The 19,597-nt window shown below is 41.6% G+C and overlaps 1 protein-coding gene across 2 annotated transcripts in view; it reads left to right on the forward strand.

Annotated features, from left to right (window-relative positions):
• The window catches only part of tbc1d16 (TBC1 domain family, member 16), a 22,664-nt gene extending 14,552 nt beyond the window's left edge, over window positions 1-8,112 (forward strand). For both annotated transcript variants that reach the window (XM_024271628.1, XM_024271627.2), the window contains 5 exons: window positions 1,294-1,428; window positions 2,212-2,398; window positions 2,845-3,024; window positions 5,038-5,184; window positions 6,399-8,112. In XM_024271628.1, coding sequence (XP_024127396.1) covers window positions 1,294-1,428; window positions 2,212-2,398; window positions 2,845-3,024; window positions 5,038-5,184; window positions 6,399-6,686 — 937 coding nt within the window. In that variant the 3' untranslated portion in view covers window positions 6,687-8,112. The remainder of the gene's footprint in view (window positions 1-1,293; window positions 1,429-2,211; window positions 2,399-2,844; window positions 3,025-5,037; window positions 5,185-6,398) is intronic.
• The last annotated feature ends 11,485 nt before the right edge of the window (window positions 8,113-19,597 follow it).

Below are 19,597 nucleotides of genomic sequence, written 5' to 3' on the forward strand. Positions count from 1 at the left end.
GGATGTTTCCTTTCTCAACAGCATTACTTTAGAAGCACATTTAAGTTGACATTTGGTTTCTTCATTTTGAACTATTTGTGATTAGATTGATGTCTCTTTTTCCACAGAAAGGACAGTTTCAGGTTCATCTTTCAGGCTGATTGTCTTTTCATGTTTGGTCAGCGTCAGAAAGCTTCTCGGCTCCAAAGCCGCACATTTCCACCCTTGATCAGTTTTCGAGCTATCCAGACGTATAGTTTTGAGCCAGATTCCAGCTTGGACGAGGAAAACAAAGATGTTCATAGATTTATTTGTCTGCAAGTGGATGCATCACAGTGGATTTTCCACTTAACAAATACAATCGTATTTTGTCTGCATTTTTTCCTCCCCTGCTGTTTCACAACAATTTAAATAAAGAAATATTCAGAAATATAATTTTGAGCTCATTTTAAAAAAAAATATATCACCTCAATCATCAGAAAAATGCCACAAGAACTTGTTAAAAACCCCTAAAACACAAATTTTATGGAAGTTCTTACAATTGTGCCACCATTTATATTACTTTTAAGTCTTTTAAAAACATTGTTTTGAAAAATCTTTTGTTATTTCTCTTTAATAGAAAGTGTCTCCCCACAAACCTGCCAAGCTTTGCTTCAAAAAGAAGATGATTTAAGCTTCATTTGTGCTATTTTAATGTTGCACTGTTGAGTTATTTAAGGAAATTAAGGAAAGTATTTAGTTCTGTCACTATTTATAGGTAATGGGATGTATTTATACCATAGTCTTGCTTTTGCCATAAAAATGTTAAATGCTAAAAACATTTTCTAAACTCTTGAGCGTCTCTCTATTGGGATAAAGAAGTGTAGAACGGTGGCTGGGGAGAGTCCGGAGACACAAACAGTACAGAAACTAAACAGTTGCATGGCGTTGCATCAGGTGTGTGTGCATTATTCCTAGTGGGGGCTCATGGAAAACAAACAATGTTAATTAAATCCCCTCTGCTTGTTAGGACTTGAATACATTAGTGCCACACACAGACTACATAGTTAATGTAGGCCTTATCATCTAGAGGGACTGATGGGGGCTTTAAGCTTGTGGTGTTATTCTCACTGGAGCACTCGAGACCACAGTTTGCCCACCCCCACATTTTTGGTGCATTTGTGGCTAATTGTAGGGAGTTTATAGCAAAGAAACGTTTACTGCACATGTCTACAGTGCTGGATAGAAATAACAGGAGGGATTTAATTTTGGTTTGTATTAATTAGGAAGAAGAAACTTTTGTCTCCTTTTTAATAATTCTGCTTTATTCCTTAGATTGTCTATGAGCCCAGAAGAGCACAGCGAGTTCTGGAGGAAAGTCCAGTTCACCGTGGATAAAGATGTGGTCAGAACAGACCGGAGCAACCAGTTCTTCAGAGGAGAGAATAACCAGAATGTGGAGATTATGAGGTCTGACAAGATCCTTTTTTTGTTCTTTCTTTGTCTAACCCAATCTCTTTCTCTTGTAGCATCTCTCAGGCCGTCCTTATCACTCTCCCCGCTCAGCTGAATGTACGCTCGTACCTTCAGTATTCATTTCATATTCTGAACCCTGGGGGAGCTGCAAATGAGTTTCATGCTTTATTGACTCTGACTAAGCCGTTTGAGCACTTTCTGGCGCATACTCAGAGCTAATGGCTTCCTAAACGAGGTGCAAGAGGATTTAAATAGCATATTAGTTTAGCGACTCTCATGGAGACGCCAGGTATTTGTCTTGAAATGATGCCTTACATTATGTTTGAGGTGTGGTGATACCAGAGCTGCAAATGTCCACTTATCTCGTCCTCAGAGTCACGTCCTCTGAGGAATGTGTGTCTTTTACTCCAAACTTCTTCACATCCTCACACCATGAAAATATACTCATTTTCTTTTAGGTCGATGCATAAAAGCAGCCTCGGAAGTTTTTCATCAAAGTGTTTAAAAAAAAGAAAAGAAGGGAAAAACTGATTAATTAGCTCCCTGGTTACCGGAGGAGTTGGCATAGCAACTGTAAAAGCAGATTGCTTTGTTTTTCTGGGCATCACCAGTGATGCTGAAATAGATGTTGGCTGTCTCAGACTGTTTGGGTGGGACCCCACTTTTCAAGAGTCTTGGCTGAAACAAAAGATTCCCCAAAGAACTTATATATTTATGAAGTTATTTTTTTAAGGTGTAGCCGCCGTACTAAGATGCCCGTGACTGTTCTCCCCCCAGGCGGATTCTGCTCAACTATGCAGTGTTTAATCCTGACATGGGTTACTGCCAGGGCATGTCTGACCTGGTGGCCCCCCTCCTCACAGAGATCCAGGATGAAAGCGACACCTTCTGGTGCTTTGTCGGCCTCATGGAGAACACCATCTTCATCAGCTCGCCAAGAGACGAGGACATGGAGCGGCAGCTGGTAGGAGGATTTACTCCGAAATGCTTACTGTATTCAAAAATACCACGACTTGCTTCTGACTCCTCAAAGATTGCATCTGTGGGGGCTTTTTGCATCACTTCTGTAGAGTGAAGAAATCCATGACCTAGCAGGAACACTCAATGTGTGCTTACCGTATTATGAAACTGTCTCCTTTATACTTTAGCTTCAATTTTGAAAGATTTTTATCCTCATTTACAGCTATTGCGAAAAAAGTTTACATAATTAGGGTTAAAACAAATTATTTTTCTTTCTTGTTGTCTGGTATTGATAAAAAATAAGTTGTGTAAACTTGTTTCTCTGAAGCAATAATTGAATAAGATGGTCTGTGGAAAGCTCTCAACAGCACATTTGCTGAACATATAGCAAGATAATAAGAAAAACATGAGTCGTGTCAGAACTGAAGGAAAAACACCTTTTATCCGCAGATGTACCTGCGGGAGCTGCTGCGCCTCATGCTGCCGCGTTTTCACCAGCACCTCACCAGGCTCGGCGAGGACGGCCTCCAGCTGCTCTTCTGCCATCGCTGGATCTTGCTCTGCTTTAAACGAGAGTTTCCCGACACGGAGGCCATGCGCATGTGGGAGGCCTGCTGGGCACATTACCAGGTCAGGCCAAAGTCCCAGCTGCTGCACACTCACACATGACCTGAAAATGCTGTTCAGTGTACGACTGCCACCAACAGTTATTTTAATAGTCGACTAATCACAGATTATTTTTTTGATTAGTTGACTAGTTGGGTCATGCGTAAACTGGATGTAAAACACACATTTTAACCATCATTAACTTGACTCTATAAACTGTATATTCCAAACTGTACGATGCTCTAGTTCATAGCCAGGAAAATGAGCATTTCTAAATGTCTTGCAGAAAGTCTTAATCTCTTTTGACAGCAGATGTTCCCTTCAGCAGAGACATTTTGCTCCGATAGAGTAGAGTTTACAGGGATGCACAGAAAATATTTAGCTAAAATGTTTGCGCTAATGTTAGCAATGATCCCTCTTCAGTGAGATCATACTCAATCTCAATGTGCTTCCTCTTCAAGTGCTCATCCATCGCCATAGTGCTGCCATGGAACACAAGTTCTATCTTGTAGATATTGCATTGGACACTTAAGTCTTTGATTTTTTATGTTTCCCACTTTCAAGCTCTGTTGGCGTGTTATAGTTTTCAAGCCTTCCTATAACTTCCTGTGACATAACTACTGATCCAGATTAGCACTACTGCGCATGTAAGACAATGGCAGACGCAGCTGATCAGCTAAACAGCTAATCAACTATTAAATTAAAAAATCCACTATTTTAATAGTCAACATAGTCGTGACTAATCGTGGCAGCCCTAGTTCACTGTTCAACTTCTAAGTGAATAAGAGAGCAGATTTTGAAATGATGTTTTTAACTCATTCTCAATAAAAACGTCTTTTCTGGGGACCTGTCACTGTTCACCTCTGTAATCCTGTGAAATGGCTGTAGAATCTGCTCTTAGTCTTGAAGGGATTACATTCCCTACATTAGTGCTGATTTAACTTAAACTCGCACATTTTTCACATTCCAGCAGCTTGTTGGCTCCAATAAAAATAAACTGCATATTAAATTATGCAGGACTTGACTTACACAGGGTAGCAACTACATCAAAAATCCAAAGTCGCTGAGAGACCGACGCTGGGCCCGGTTATTGTGTGACGCGATAAACAAAGGGACTTGAATTGGGTCATACTTTGAGCCTTTAATTAATGGCAAAAAAGGTAATTGAAACAACTTAGGATGACTGGTTTATTGTAAGCAAAGTAAAAGGCACAAAAAATGGGCAAAAATCAACAACAAAATCAACAGGTAAGTTATAGGAACAAAAGAAAATGTCTCCGCCCACAAACATGTGATCCACCTGCTCAATATGACCCCAAACAGTACAATTATAATACAAAACAATATTCATTCACCTTAATATATAAACAACAGTTTGATTCATGGCTACTACACACAGATACTTGCTTCATCCTCCACAGTAGCAATGGTCTTTATCAGGCTCCAGTCAAACCTGTTATGCACTCTGAGGTCAGTCCGCTCGTCTCTGAGAGGGAGACTCAAATATCATTGTCTTTGTTTGGGCCATCTGCTCCGACTGTTCAGATCTTCATCCACAGGTGCTGATAGAGCAGATACTGTGTGTTAAAGCTGGCTTTAAACCAAACAAGCTCTAACCCAGAATTTCTGATTGGTTTCGGATTTTTCTGTGGAATAGAGATCATGCAGTAAAATGTTGCATCCACTTGTTCTCTATCTCATGTTTTACATCCCCCCTGTGTGCCTTCATGCTGTTAACAAAAAATACTGAATCACTTTTGAATTGAAACTAGTTTTAATGCCTCCGTTTGAGGGCGGTGCTTGAAAATAGTTTCATTTTACTGCTCATAAAATGCAATATCAATAAAGTGTTTCAGTTTTCAGAAGCCCTCAGTTTAAGTTAATGTTTAAACCTCCACTTTATCGTTCCTCCTCTCTGTTGGCTCATTGTTTTCTTGGGCGGCCGTGCAGCTAGCTGCAGAGAAATGCAAACATGAAATTTGCTGATCTTCCTGCATTCGTCCCTTACCTCCCAGGCCTCTCCTTTCTTCTTTGCAGACGGATTACTTCCACTTGTTCTTGTGCGTGGCCATCATTGTTCTCTATGGGGAGGATGTGACGGAGCAGCAGCTCGCTACCGACCAAATGCTGCTCCACTTCAGCAACCTCTCTATGCACATGAATGGAGAGCTGGTGCTGCGGAAGGTAATCGTCCCTTCTTGCTACACTTAAATAATCTACATGCAGCCGCCATGAGGGTTTATACTCTGCGTTTTTGTCTCTTCTCGGTGCTGCATCAACTACAGAAATTGGGGTTTTGTAACATGCAGCTGTTGTGGGTTTATCGTTAAAATTTCAGCATCACTTAGTTTACACGTTCAGCTACATTCACACCGTCCTTGTCAACACACGTTCAAGCAGCCACTTCCAATGAAAAGTCTATGTAAACTTGTGTAAAGGCTCTTGTGTTACATGTAGCTACACACAACAGTTTTAGGGCTCTATACACAAATGTGTGGCTTTAAAGTTAAACCAGGTTAAACTTTGACCAATCAGAGACTCTGATTTGGTAGTGATGTATGGATGGCGTCCCTTTTAATTCACAAAAGTGCTAACCATTTAAAAGTTGATCACGGAGGAGAAATTAATAATTGTGGTTTGTGCCAGGCTGGAATTATATGACACAATTTCACATTCGTGCCCAACTCCTCATAAATGGATGTTTTGTTAGGGCCCCCGCCGCGCCACTTTTTGACGTTTTGGGTGTCCCAAACTCCTCATTTTTGATGTGCTGGCTGTTCCCATTAAATCATGTGTCTCCAACCCTCAGGACATGGTACCAGACGGGAGAACGGACGCGGAACCAGAACTGCTTTGTGTCCTGAGGGTTGGGGACCCCTGATTAGCATAGCATTTTTTCCTTGTCTGTGGCCCACTACCATGTGGCCCTGGAACCGGTACTGGTTCATGACCCGGAGGTAGGGGACCTCTGATTTAATGAGAATAACCAAGATGTTAAAAAGTGGCGTGTAGGGTGCCCAACCATACGTCCATATGTGACGAGTTGGGAGTAAGAATCTGTTGAACTCCAAGTCTTTCATATATCGGAATAGAGCTGTGAAAGAAAAAGTCTGGAACAAGATTGACAAGATTTTCACCACTTTGACATTTTGAATAAAGTGTAGATGATGCTAGTAAACCGTAAAAAAAGAAGAAGCCTCTCCCTGCTTATCCAGTGTGAACACCCTGCTTTCAAGAATGTGTGTCACATGCGCGGTGTGTCCGTAGCTCTAAGGTTGACAGGGTGCACCGCTGACACAAACTGTCCTTTGTATTCTTTTTACCAGGCGACACGTTTATTGATCAATTTAACGGTCTGCCGTGCTGTGTTTGCGTTCGCTCTCACCCTGTTCCTCCAGGCTCGCAGTCTTCTCTACCAGTTCCGCCTCCTTCCCAGGATCCCATGCAGCCTGCATGACCTTTGTAAACTGTGCGGCCCGGGGATGTGGGACAGCCGCTACATCCCCACCGTGGAGTGTTCGGGGGAACACCCGGACTCACAGAGCTGCCCCTATGGAGGCACGTCTACCCCACAGCCCTCCTCGCCCTCCCCATCATCCTCGCCAAACTCGACCCCCACGCCTCTTCTGGAAGGAAAGAGAGGCTTCAAAAAGAGGGACGTTTTCACCTTCCGGAAACAGTCCTGAGGTGGACTGCTGATTCTCCTGCAGCTGATTTTTTTTCTTTGCTTAATCAGGATTCTTCTGTCTTTATGTGGTGCAATGTTGAACACTGCCTTACCAGAATGTTGTTTTCAGCGTTCTGTATCACATGAATCTGGGATGGAGACGGTTTGCTGCCAGACAACGGAGAAGCTGCTTTCCTCACTGAGCAGAACTGACAATCACCAGCGACTGTGTCGGTCTGAGCTTCTTCAAGTTCAGGGCTGCTGCTGCTGGCTTGGCATTCTTCCACGGGCTTTGTGGGCAGGGGGTCACACCGGGGTCTGAGGCAAGTGGGAGGAATTCTTGCAGACTCTGATTCAGGGTCAAAAGACTTGAACTTAACCTTTTGTGCGCTCACAGTGGAATGTTTGTGTGAAAATCAAGTTATTTGTGCACATCTGAAAGTCTGAGCAGGAAGTTTTGACATGAAATCCCAAATTTTGACAAGAACAAAGAGGAGTTATTCTATAGCAGTCATTGTCATTTCCTCCTAAAACAAGTAAATACCTGCCATTTTGTCACCAAACAAATATTTAGCAATATTATATTCTTGCATGATAAATTCTTTTTACATATAAAGGGCACATCATATTATTGTTGAAAAATACTGAAAAGCAGAGCTGTTTGTGCGAGTGTGGCACCTGCTTTTCGATAGGGCTGCAAATATTTCCTCATTAGGCAATAAGGGAAAATCCTTCTAATTTGTTAAGATTTTTATTTGATTATGTTAGAGAGAAATTAGCTTTTGAGGCAAAGATTGTAAAATCTTAGATGTCTCTGATCATGTTTTCATTCCAGATGTCAAGCTGGTGTCTTTTTTTATTTATTTTTTACTCATTTCAATGTTTGAATCAGTGACTAAAATCAAACACGTTTTCCTCTCATCACAGGCATCTACTGTTAATCCTTGAGATTCTTTAGTCTGAACGTGACCCGAACAGATCCCTGAACATCTGGCGAGCTGGAAGGCTTCATAATTCCTCTTTTATTATAGCAGGCATCTTGAGGAGAATCCAGGGGGAGGAAAATAAAGATGCAGGACCCCTGTTTAAGTATTTATGCTTCATGCAGAAGATCGCCTATATTGTAATGTTGCCTCAGGTGTGTTTTTCCACTGGGAGTCCCAGTAACTTTTGCTTCTCTTTCTCAGCTATCATGATGACAAACAGGTGTAGGAATGAAACCAAAAAAAAAGAGCTAATGATGAAAAAAAAATATGCAGTGTGTTTTCATCTCATGGATTAATTTCCATTAAGATCACATTGTTTACACAAACACAAGTCACACTTTGTTTAAAGGGTTGAGTTGTGATCACGAATGTACTGTTTCTGTTCAGCTCTGAATGTTTTACTGTACACCTCACAGGAAGAAACTTACTATAAGCATTAATAAAAACAGCACTAATGAACCACCGTTTGGCTTTCATGAACCACGTATTCCATATTTCACAAAATAATAACTATGAGGTAAAAGGTTTTTTATTGTTTTGTGATTGAAAACCATTTTTTCACACTCGCAAAATGTCTCAAATTTGTGGTGCATTTCATGAAAATAAAAAACGAAATGTTGGCAGAGAATGTGGGTTAAAACAAAAAGATAGATAACATGTCTTGAGATTTTCCATCTGATTACCACGAGTCTAGATTGGTGCTTTCAGCACACTGAACAAGCAAAGCTTGGCGAGCAAAGGCCAGCGATGACGCCAGCATGAAGATAGAGGCAGTGAGACAAAGCTAATGTTTGCAAAATAAAAGAAATGTCCACAGATCAGCTGCAGTCTGTAAACAGGAGGAACCAAAGCAGGATCTTGATTATTAGTGTTCAGCTCGAGATGCAGATTCTATAACATAGCACATATTCATAATACTTTTGTTGAGTACTTTTTAGAATATTCCAAAAGCTTTTATCAAAGGATTTTCATGTGTTTAAGTGCAATAATTGCAATTTATTTGATAAAATTCATGAAGATAAAACAGTTGCTTTTAAAATGAACGCATGTTAAAAACAAAAACCATAAAAGCAAATCTGCAAAATTCATTATTCTCAAAGATTTCTTTAATTTGGTGCTGCCTACTTGTTTAATTTGAGAAAAAAGTTTACTCTAAATGTCATTTAATAAATGTAATTGTACAGTAATCAGCAGCTACCTTGATCAAGATTAAAACAAAGAATTAAGTGTAATAGCAGTTTAAATAAAACAAAACGAGATTTAATCCAAAAATAAAATGCTTTATTGTTGTTTCATTGCTTTTCTCTGTCAGTTTGATATAAACTCAGAAAATTATAGAAGAAAAAACTCAAAAATAACCTAAAAAACTCTTCTTTTTTCTGTCAGATGCTTTGTTTTCTGGAGAACACCTACAAGATTTTCAAGTCTCAAAATGCATACTAACCTTCATCAAACCTATTTTCCACCAAAGATGTAGGAAAACAAAGTGTCTGAAGTCTCAATGTGTGTTTGCAACTTACTGTCAGCTTAGCGCCAGTGATCCTATCCTCTTTTATCCAACACACAACCTGATATTATCTGCGACAATGAATGTTTTCTTGTTTCCTCAGGCATTACTCTCAGAACAGTTCTCATCTTCTGCCTCAAATAGGATTAAAGCTGGACATGGCTTTGATTCAACCAGCCGTTTATTCTCTTCAGGTGTTCCCTTCTTGTGGGAAAATGGAATTTTTCTTTTAGCTGGTTTGTTACAGTTTGTTCACAAACACCGACTCCTGTTTTGGCTCATTGGTTGCAGCACCTAATGTGTGGAAAAAGAAAGTCCCTTTGAAGGAGCTTTGTAATCCTTTCAGCTGACAGCTCTCTTGCTTTGGGCTTGTTTCCTGACAATCAGCTTGATGCTCAGGTCTTCAGAAAGGATCATTTGCATATCGTGCCCATATTTTTTTTTATAAAATAAAAGGCCAATTATAGGATGATTCAGCTGTTGTTTAGCAAACTGGTAAAGTTCTGCTTTTGCACAGATTTGTGTTTATAATTGTTTAAATTAATATTCTTCAAGAACCATTTATGTCTTCCAAAGACAATAAGTTTGCCAAAAAAAATGTCATATTAGGAGAAAGTTATACGAATTCTTTGCAAATCAAGAGAATAACTATTAAATCACAGTAGCAGTAAGACAAGCAAACATCTATTTCATCCTGAATCCTGACAAATCAACATTTCTGCAGAGGGGGTCCAGGCTTCTTTTAATGTGTTCCTCTTTATTTTTTTCCTTTGTAGCTTCCTTCCTCTCTGTGAAGATGAAAGAGAATAGGTGTGAACTCTGCCTCCGAGCTGCATGTGCATTCCAGTTTTCTAACTAGAAATGCACCGTCTCTCGTGAGAAAGTCTGCAGGGGCAGAAGGTGTTTTTCCCAGAGTTTAACCCCAAACGATCGAGTTCAGCCTTATCAGCCGGGGCTGTTTGTTGTGGCTGTTTGTCAGTGCATGTGATGGTAGTGATCAACTGTCACCGGCAGCTGTACAGAGCGAACCCCCCCCCACCACCACCACCACCACTTCAGCGTTTTTTGAAAATTAAAGAAAATGGTCTTTACGACACAAACCCTGGGGATGTTTTCCTTCCCGTTCCTCCTGGTCTTTTTACGGCATTCCTGCTCACATGTATGGAGTTCACAGAGATCACCGGCAGTCCTAATTCGCTGTGGTCAAGTGTGCACAGAAGGTGTAATTGCTGTGCCATCCAGAAACCTGCTGCTTGTGATGTGAGAGGCCTGCCTGCCTGCAATTACGACCCATTAGCCCCTGATTGATAGCTTCTCTCAGGGCTAATGTATTTCTATTACAGAAAACAAGGTAAAGAGAATATCAGAATACATATATAAATGAATAAAATGCCACTTCTCATTACTCCTTTTTTTTTTGCCTCTTTTGTGTCATTACAGTTTTTTCAATCCTCAACAGAAGCCATATTTGCTGCAGTGGAGGTGGAGGCGTTACTCTTACACTATTGGGTTGTGCACGTCTTACTTTCTTTTTTTGCATTATCGTGATTGATACGATCTGTGGTTTAACAGTAAAGTAAGTGAATGGGTGCACATGAAATGATATGCCAAACCTGTTGCATTTAGGGTGTCGTAACCTTTCATTGCTTACCTTCAGTATCAGCAGCGCACTCACTATCAGCGACTTACGCAAAACACTTGGAGTACGGAGTACTACTCAAACATCCCTGCTCTGTCCCCTTTTGCATATATACTAAAACCCTGCCTGAGTTTTCATGTGCCTCTACTTTTTTTTTTCCTCTCAGCCGCTCTTCCATCCATCAAACACTCCCATTGTTGAAATACAACCCCCACCTCCCCCCCTTCGTCCTACGGTCTCCGGTTTCCTCTGCAACTGACTGGGTGACAGTGTGGGGCCGGGGCAAAGCCGGCACCCAATGTTGTGTTATTACCCTCTAATTATCAATTACAGGGCTCGGCTTCCACACCTGGAGCAGGCCAGGCTGGGAATGAGCTTAGCCCATTAGGATGGACCCCCGACTGGGCTGTTTATAGAGGGGGCAGGGCTTCACCCTCTGAAGGTGTTAATGGGCCTTTCAGGGTTACAGTCAGCAAGCGGATCCATAGGGTGTCTGCTAACAGAGAGGCTCCATTCACAACGAAATGTTGCTGCAAGTGTGCCGTCACTCCAGGAGGAGGCTTTATAGTGTCTGGTTTGGTGTTGGGCGTCCTGACCTGACAAGGACAATTTCAAAACAGTGGGATGTGACTAAAAAGTTTTCTGTATGTTAAAGATTTGTTGATCTTTAAATTAATTAAGCTTTATTTCTATGGCACAGAAGCGCGTTAGAAAAAAAATGAAAGATTAAAAAAAAAAGTTAAAAATTAAACTCAGAACAACAATTTTGAGATCATAACCAATGAGATGAGATAAGAATTCAAGTTGAAATAATCTCTTTTGGACTCATCAGTTTTGATTTAAACTTCAAAAACAACCAATTGAGGAAAAACTTTGACCGGGGCGGGGCTGCTCTGCTCAGCTCCAAAAGCCACGCCCCCTCAGAGGAGATTTTGGAAACATCAACATGAAAAATGGCTTTTTAAGACATTTAGATTGTGGGATTTTTGGTTAAAAACTTCATAATCATAGTTAAAACACTACTGGGAACGTTCTTTTAAAACAAAAAAAAGAAAAAATTAGTAGTGACCAAATGAAAACAACACATTCGCAAAAGAGACAAAAACATTTGCAAACAATTCCTTAAAAATAAAGATATGAGGCAAATAATAGATAACAAACCTGTTCTTTCTTGTTTGGGGGGTTTATTAGCTGAGCTGTCATGCGTGATGCATTATCACTAATAATGAATTTCCTTGTAAAACCTCAGAACAGGTTTTTCCCAAAAGTGAAACTGCAGGAATATTTTTTCATTCTCTAAATTTAGGAATACTGTAAATTAAGAAAATGATTCCTAGATAATTCCACCAATACTACTCAGTCATGTTGAGATTCACTTATATTTTTTACTACATAATAATTTTAATGTAAATTGGTGATGAAAATATAAATCTTTTAATGCTTTTTCCATGTAAATGTGGACGATGATATCAAGCTCTTTCATGCAGAAGGTTTTCTTTCTTGTTGCCAAGTGAAATTTCTTGTCAGATTTTGAATTAGTTGTTGTGCTGTGAAAGTGCTTATCTTTTTAATGTCATTCTTCACCTTTTATTCACGCGGTGCCATGAAAAAGTATAGAACTGAAGGGGTTTCCTGTTGTGCACAGAAGCCATCCTTTGCAGTTTATCAGGTGTGATGGAGGACACAGCATTGATCTGCGCTCATCCTCCACTATCTTCTCTCTATTCAAGCACAAGGATGCGCACAGGGAGATTTATTTTCTCCCGTGAATGCAAAATAGATTGGTTTGGCCTTGTTATTACTATAGACAAGCTTTCAAGCATGTCTCGTCCACGCTCTATTCTACTATTATTGTCATTCAGGTGAAGGAGTCAGCTTGTGGCAGCCGTGCACTGCATCATACAGAAGATTGAAATGAAAATGAGGCATCTCTGAAAATAGCTGTGGGGGGGAGGGAGGATTGGGGGTTGGCGAGGTGGCGTGCGCTGACTTTCTGTGGATTTTAGAGCGTTGTGCTTGCTGGAATTCGGCACATCTAGCATGTGTGCCATGCTCCCTCTGCCACAGGTGCTACAAAGGTGGCTACGGCAAGCTGGAGGGGTCAGAAGCTGTTAGACAAAACTCTGGCTACGTCTGAATTCCTTCACTACTCACTGTATAGTGCGTTTGACATTTTATAAATCTACAATTCCAAATCGTCTTTGCAAAAAACTAGTGTGCATTGATGTTCATTCCATTAGAGAATATAGACCACAATGCATTGCGTTTGAACAGTTTTTGAAAAAAAAGTGTTTGAATGTAATTTTTTTTAACAAACTATCCACATTTTAATCCTCAAAACACAGTAAACAGATGTCATAAAATGTTCATATTGATTAGATTTTCTCTTTGTGAAATTGGTGACAACATATCTGCCGTTTAGAAAAAAAGAATAAATTAGTAAGCATGGTGCTTTTAAATTAAGGCACTATATAGCCCTGCACTACTTAGGGATTAAGGTGGAAATTTGGATATAGCCACAGTCTGAAACGACATTTCAAAAGGCGCATTTCCTCACAATTTTTGACCCTCCTGGCTTGCCACAGTAGAGCAAAGGTCAGTCCTTGTGAAACATGGTTTTGTTTTGGGTGCATGTTTTGTTTCTCCTCCCACACTTGAGCTTCCCTCATGGAGTGTGTTTGGAGGGGGGGAGCAGGACAAAAAAGGAAATTAAACGCTAAGACGGCTATACTAGTGTCCCTTTATGAAAACAAGAATAGTAATCCTTCCAGTTTTGCCCTTAAGATGATTTTTTTGATTCTTTAGTCCAAACTAGTCCCTCATTTATAAAGATAATTCCCCCCTTGATTCTTTTTAAGTAATAAGCTATATTTTTTTCTCCTATTTTTTCTTGGCATCTGAGTAATCACGTCCAGGCTCTGAACGACACTGTTTATACACAAAGTTTGGGGCCATGAGTCATCCTGACAACCATTAGCCGTGTTGCCATGATGCGTCCGCAGGAGTGCATTAAACCTCCCTGCTGTCCCTGCTGTGCTTCCCTGGGATATGAGCTCTGACGCAAGCGGCGGTCTCTGTTGAGCAGCCATGCAGGTAAATAAACTGGTGATTGTGTGCTGAGGGAGGACAGGCCTGCTCAGGCTGAAGAGCCTGCAGAGCACTGATCAGGAACCACTCTCGTGTTTTTCTGTGGCCTGACTCCGGCCTCACCACCAGCTCGGCATCAATCTTTAATACAAAGCGTATTAGGTTCCACATCCACTAGAGAAGTTGATTTAGTAGCACCCATGCTTGATGTAATTTGTTTAAATCTAACACTAAAAGACGTAAAAAAAACCTGTTTCTTCTACATGTGTCTCAGTCTCCACACTGTCTAACAGATGTGTTTGTGCACTTTAGCTGAATATTAATACAACCTCTCCAGTCTTGATTCCAAATCTTTGTCACCTCTGATGAAAAGCACTTGTACCATCACCAGGCCCATCCGCCATTAACCCTCTTAACCATTATTCATCTCCAATAAGCGCTGCGGCTCCCCTCAGGGTGACAAGCCGACTTTTGAAGCGATTCCCTCCTAATCAGACACTGTTTGGCTGATTCCGGATCGACTGTTTTGTTCTATGATGTTAAGGGGTCGGCGCCTCAGGCACAGCTGACTGTGACAGGGAGGGGGCCCCCACTAAGGGACCCCGTGGCCCTCTCCGCGGGGAGAAGTTCCTAATCCTGGATTATTCTTCCAGACTTGCAGCCTGCTGGATTAGGGGATCGTCGGTGGAAAAGGGCACAGTCAGCACTCTTTCCCCAGCAGCTCAGTGGATTAGAGCGGCGCAGACGCTGAGCTGCCTGAGAGGTGCAGAACGAGAGCAGCCCTGAGTCCCCTCGGAGCTGCTCGGCAGCACCATACATGGAAAGAAAAGGGGTTGCTTGAGCTCACACATCTGCAAGATGAAGAGCAGAGTTTTCCATCCCTGACTGACCGGGATTATCAAACATGCATTAAATTGAGATATATGAAGTACAAGTGACTCCCAACTATCATAATGCTGATTGTGTCCAGTAACTTGTGAACAAATGGAGCTTCAGGGCAGCTGCTGGTTTCATTTGTGCTGTGTAGTGCGGCTGATGTGTGCAGAAACCGCAGCTAGTTTCTCCAGTCAGTAATCAGCCACTATTGATTGTGAAGTAGTCAATGGGAGTAAAGTCTCAATGTGCCCTCAAAGCTGCTGCTGCTGCTGACTGATCGATCAGCGCCGGCCGCAGAGCCTTTGTGTGGAATGAGCATGCAGCACGGCGTGTTTGCTCTCGGTAAGATTCAAATAAAAATGCAACTCTTGCTTTGGTTAATCATCTTCTTGCAAGAAGTGTTATCAACAAAGTCCCGATCCATAAGTCCAGGAGGCTTGACGCCACATTATCTGCTCATCACAACCACATCAACTTGATGCGGATAAAGAGGATATATTGAAATTGCCAGGTGCCTAATTTGTTCTTTGATGCACATAATTGAACCCCCCCACCCCATCATTTAAAAAGATAGAATAGAGGGGGTCAAAAGAGAGATAATTGCCTTATATGGCAATATGCTGCTATGAAGGCGACGTCTCATTCCCAGCAGCGCCCTGGCAGATGATACGGTAAAGCCCACATCTCAAATCCATCTGAAGAAAGCTGGCTCTGGTTTGATAGCTCCAGCTGTCTCGTTTAGGACTGCATGTGTGTGCATCTGTGTGTATGTGTGTGTGTGGTTGGAGGGGGGATGGTGCATGCATGTGTGAGTGCATGTGTAGCACATTATTGACTGCTGAGTTACTTCTCCGAGGGGGATTTTGTTGAAATGTTAGAGTGAGTGATAGACAAGATAACGGGGGGATAAGGAAGCGGGAGGTGTTTTGTGCGGTATGCTGAGTCAGATGGGCAGGTGGAGGCGCTCCATCGTGGATTCTTTCCTCCTCTTCTGTTTTTCTCTCCATCCTTGCCTCCAGTGCCTCCCTCATTCTCGTCCTCTCCTCCCTTCTCCATCACTATCCTTTTTCCCTGAATCAAATTGTACCCTGCCCCCATCTAGACAGCCAGTCTCGATGTGGGTCTGTGTACGTTTGTGTGTGCACTCCCAGCTGGGGGCAGCAGTAGGGAAGCATGTTCTTTGGGGAAATGAGGGATGGTATGCAGTCTGCTCATTTTGGAAAACCCATCCGTTTATCAGCTCTTCTTCTCTTCCTCCGTTCTGAGATATATCTCTATTTTTCCTTCTGTCAATCATCTCTGTGTGTAAACAATCCCTCCTATCGCTTTCCCTCCATTCCACCCTCATTGTTCCCAGCAGAGTGGGCTTTCTCCCATCACCGCTCGCTCCTCACAGGGCATCCTCTTGCCACCAGTCTCTTTTAAAGCCCAGCCCTCCATTTATCTCAGCTCGCCTTTTTTTAGAAAAAGCCTCTACAGCTCCCTTTCAATTACCGTCTCTGTCCTTTTGGCGGTCGCTGGGAGACAGCTTTTCTGTGCAAACATTTGCTTTTCATGAATATGCCATCATTAAGGTGCGAGCACGGCACCGTCGAAATGTTAATTGGGCTTCGGCGAGGCCCTCTCCTGCATTCCTCCTCTTCGCAGGAATCTGGCAGGACCTCAGACATGGAACAGACATCTGGGTCGGGGCAGACTCAGATGGAGAGACGGGGGGGAGAAAGGAAAGAGAAATGATGGTTACAAATTAGAGAGTGTAATGATGGACTGAAGCTATTTCTGGTTGATGATCCATTCTGGTCCTCCAGAACAGACACCTAAAGGGTGCTTCTTGGCACTTCTTCACCACCAAAACAGTTACAAATGATTACAGCACTTCAAACCACTATTCTCATCTCCAGATCGCTCTTTTTCCTTCTTTGTTTTTACCTGCTTTTAATTACCACGCGGCTCGTTTCTCCCATTTCCCCCATGAGACTCCATCGCACTAAAACATGTGTTATTTATAAAATGCGTTATCACTGTTCTTAATAAAGCTGGAAAAAAAATGAGAGCTCGCACGCCCCGGGGGGATTCAGTCGTCAATTCTCGTACAATTGGATGAGGACCAAATGGGCCGGCATGAAAAGAGGGATTAGAGTTGGTTTCAATATGGAGCTGGTATCTGTTGCAAGATCGCCTTAATATGGCGAACAGCAACAGCTTTGTGTTAGGCGAGGAATGTAGCCGGCCCGGTAAAATTAGAGGTGGCCATTTCCGTTGGCACAAAACCTTGGTGAAGTTGGCAGAGCTCCTCGGTGTTGGCCCTGAGATATGGAGCGAACAGAAACCATCAGTGGAAAACTCTGGGATTTTAGTCCAGCAGGGTCAAACTCTTGAGCAAAATTTAGATTCCTTGTAAAAATGTAAAATAAACTGCAGTTGTAAACTTGTGTCATTGTTTGTATTAGGAGTCAAGTCCTGATTTCCTTTAAAACCAAAGACGCACTTGGATGAAAATCCAATTGTTGTCATTTTTAACATGTTCTTTGGTATTTTTCTCATGATGGAGGACAAATAAAAAGAAAATTAAACTTATTTATGAGCATTTCTACACTCAAGTTGTTGTGAAACAGGAAAAAATGTTGGAAAAAGCTTGTAGCTGTGTGATCTAGAGAGAAATAGACTCACAAAGATTTGTGCGTGCGTAATTCTTGATTTGTAACTCATTCAATATATTTTGTGCACAAGTACAAAAATTACAAAAAAATACAATTTACACATTCACAAATGCAAATGACAATAGCTTGAGACTAAGTATATGCGCAAATCTTAAAAAATGACGCACAAATTGCTTGTTACGCACACAAAACCACATTTATGCACAAATCTGAGTTGAGACTCGTTTTATATCTCCAAGATTTATCTGAGTGATGCGTTTAAATGCTGCTAGAATGCTGAGTCATCCAGGTTTTCTTTTCAGTCGCTTTGAACTTGGATTCTGAATATTATCTAGTGAAACTTGACATTTTTCCACTTTCCAAAAAATGAAACTTTGCTAAAAATAACAATCATAATTAAAATACCACTAGAAACTCTTTTATGATGGATCATAAGATGACTGGAGTGGGATTTTAAGTTAAAAATGAGTCAATTGTCAATATTTTAACAAATACTCCAATGCATAATGATGTTATTTCTGTAGCATATTGTTAAAAATGTGACTTCTCCATGTTTACTTAAGACCTTTTCATTCAAAAGCTGGTTTAAACCTTTCTGCATTTGACACCTGATGGGCATAAATCATCTGTTAGACATCCTAAAACTCGCTGTCTGTAGTGGAACACAGCACACATCGCAGCTCTGTGAGTTTTCGACAGCTCTGTTTGAGCCTCAAAGCCTGCACAGATTTGAACTGTCACATTCATGCAGGAAGTAACAGCCAAAGACTCCTGTGTGGTCCGTCTGTACTTGAATGAGCGGCTCAGCAGATCTCCAGCGTCGTCTTTCCTGGATCCTCTCAGTCCAGATGAGCTTTACTCCATCTCTGTTTCAGAAAACTTTCTGCATAAAAACAGTTGAACGTTACTGTTTATCCTCAAAGGTTTCTCTTTGATTTAGCAATTGGTTTCTGCAAGAGTGGATTTTGAGGTATTTAAGACAAAAATCAGGGCAGAAGACAGGCAGGACCTCACATGGCAGTCGTCGTTGTGAACCTGGTCGATGGTGTTTTTGAGCATGACTGAGGTTTGTGCTGCAGAGAAGCAGGCCGCAGCTGACATTTAACACAGTAACCTGTGCTCTGAAAAACCAGACTTTGATAATGTGTTGTTTTCAGTCCCAGCACTTGTATTTTTCCCTGCTTTCAGCTTCACTTCACTGCTTATTTCTCAGCTTATTTACACCTGGAAATCATCTCCGCGCAGCTCTTCCCTGACTGCACCCAACATGCATATGTCGGATTCTTTAGAATTCCTCCTCCTCATTCTATTCAAGCCTTTCAGGAGCGAAATTCCTTTTTATTCTTCATCCCTGACAGTGATAGCCACATTGTAAGGTGTCATGCGCCAGCGTAGCAGGTGCATGTGGGTGGAAAGACACTTCCTTTTTCTATTTTTTTTATTTTTTGCCATATCCCTTTTTTATCCTCAGTCTTTTGATTGATCCCTAAAAACATCCCCGTCTTCTCCTCATCTCTGTTCTCTTTCCACAGGTGATTTTTTTTTTTTTATCCTGCAGCTTCCCTTTGTCTCTGCTCTGTCACCTTCCACCTTCCCCCTCCCCCTGCTCTGCCATGCCTGCTGCTTTCCCAGACAAGTCGACCTGTTATCGGCAGGGTCTATGAATAGACCGGGGCTGAAGCTGCGACCCACTCACCTCTCCAACATTGCCCTTGTCTTTTGTGTTGCCAAATCTCTCCAGAATCCATAAAAAAAAAAAAAAAAAACAGAACACGCGTTAAACTGACATACTTTGTGACATCTTCACAGCAGAGTTTATGTTTGTCTCGGGTGATTTGCATATTTTTTTTCTCTTTCTGGAAGAAAAAGATGAAAAAGCGTGAAACTGCCAGATAAATAATTACCGGCAGCTCCGCTCATCTCCCACGTTTCCAGCATCCCGGCAGCAGCATCTACTTCACCTACAGGCTGCGGCGTATGTACCCAGATAAGAAGCCGCGGCTGTTGTTGCCATCAATCTTCCAGGTGCTGCTCCTGGGAATTCAGGTATTGCATGATGCTTGTTTTTTTTTCCAAACCTGTTTACAATGCAGCGAGCTGAACCATTCTCACTCAGTGTGTTGCAACACTGATTTCTGAACTAAGGAGGAAAGATAGTTACATCTCTGATTGTAA

Source organism: Oryzias melastigma, linkage group LG8, assembly GCF_002922805.2.
Source record: "Oryzias melastigma strain HK-1 linkage group LG8, ASM292280v2, whole genome shotgun sequence".
Taxonomy (NCBI): Eukaryota; Metazoa; Chordata; class Actinopteri; order Beloniformes; family Adrianichthyidae; genus Oryzias; species Oryzias melastigma.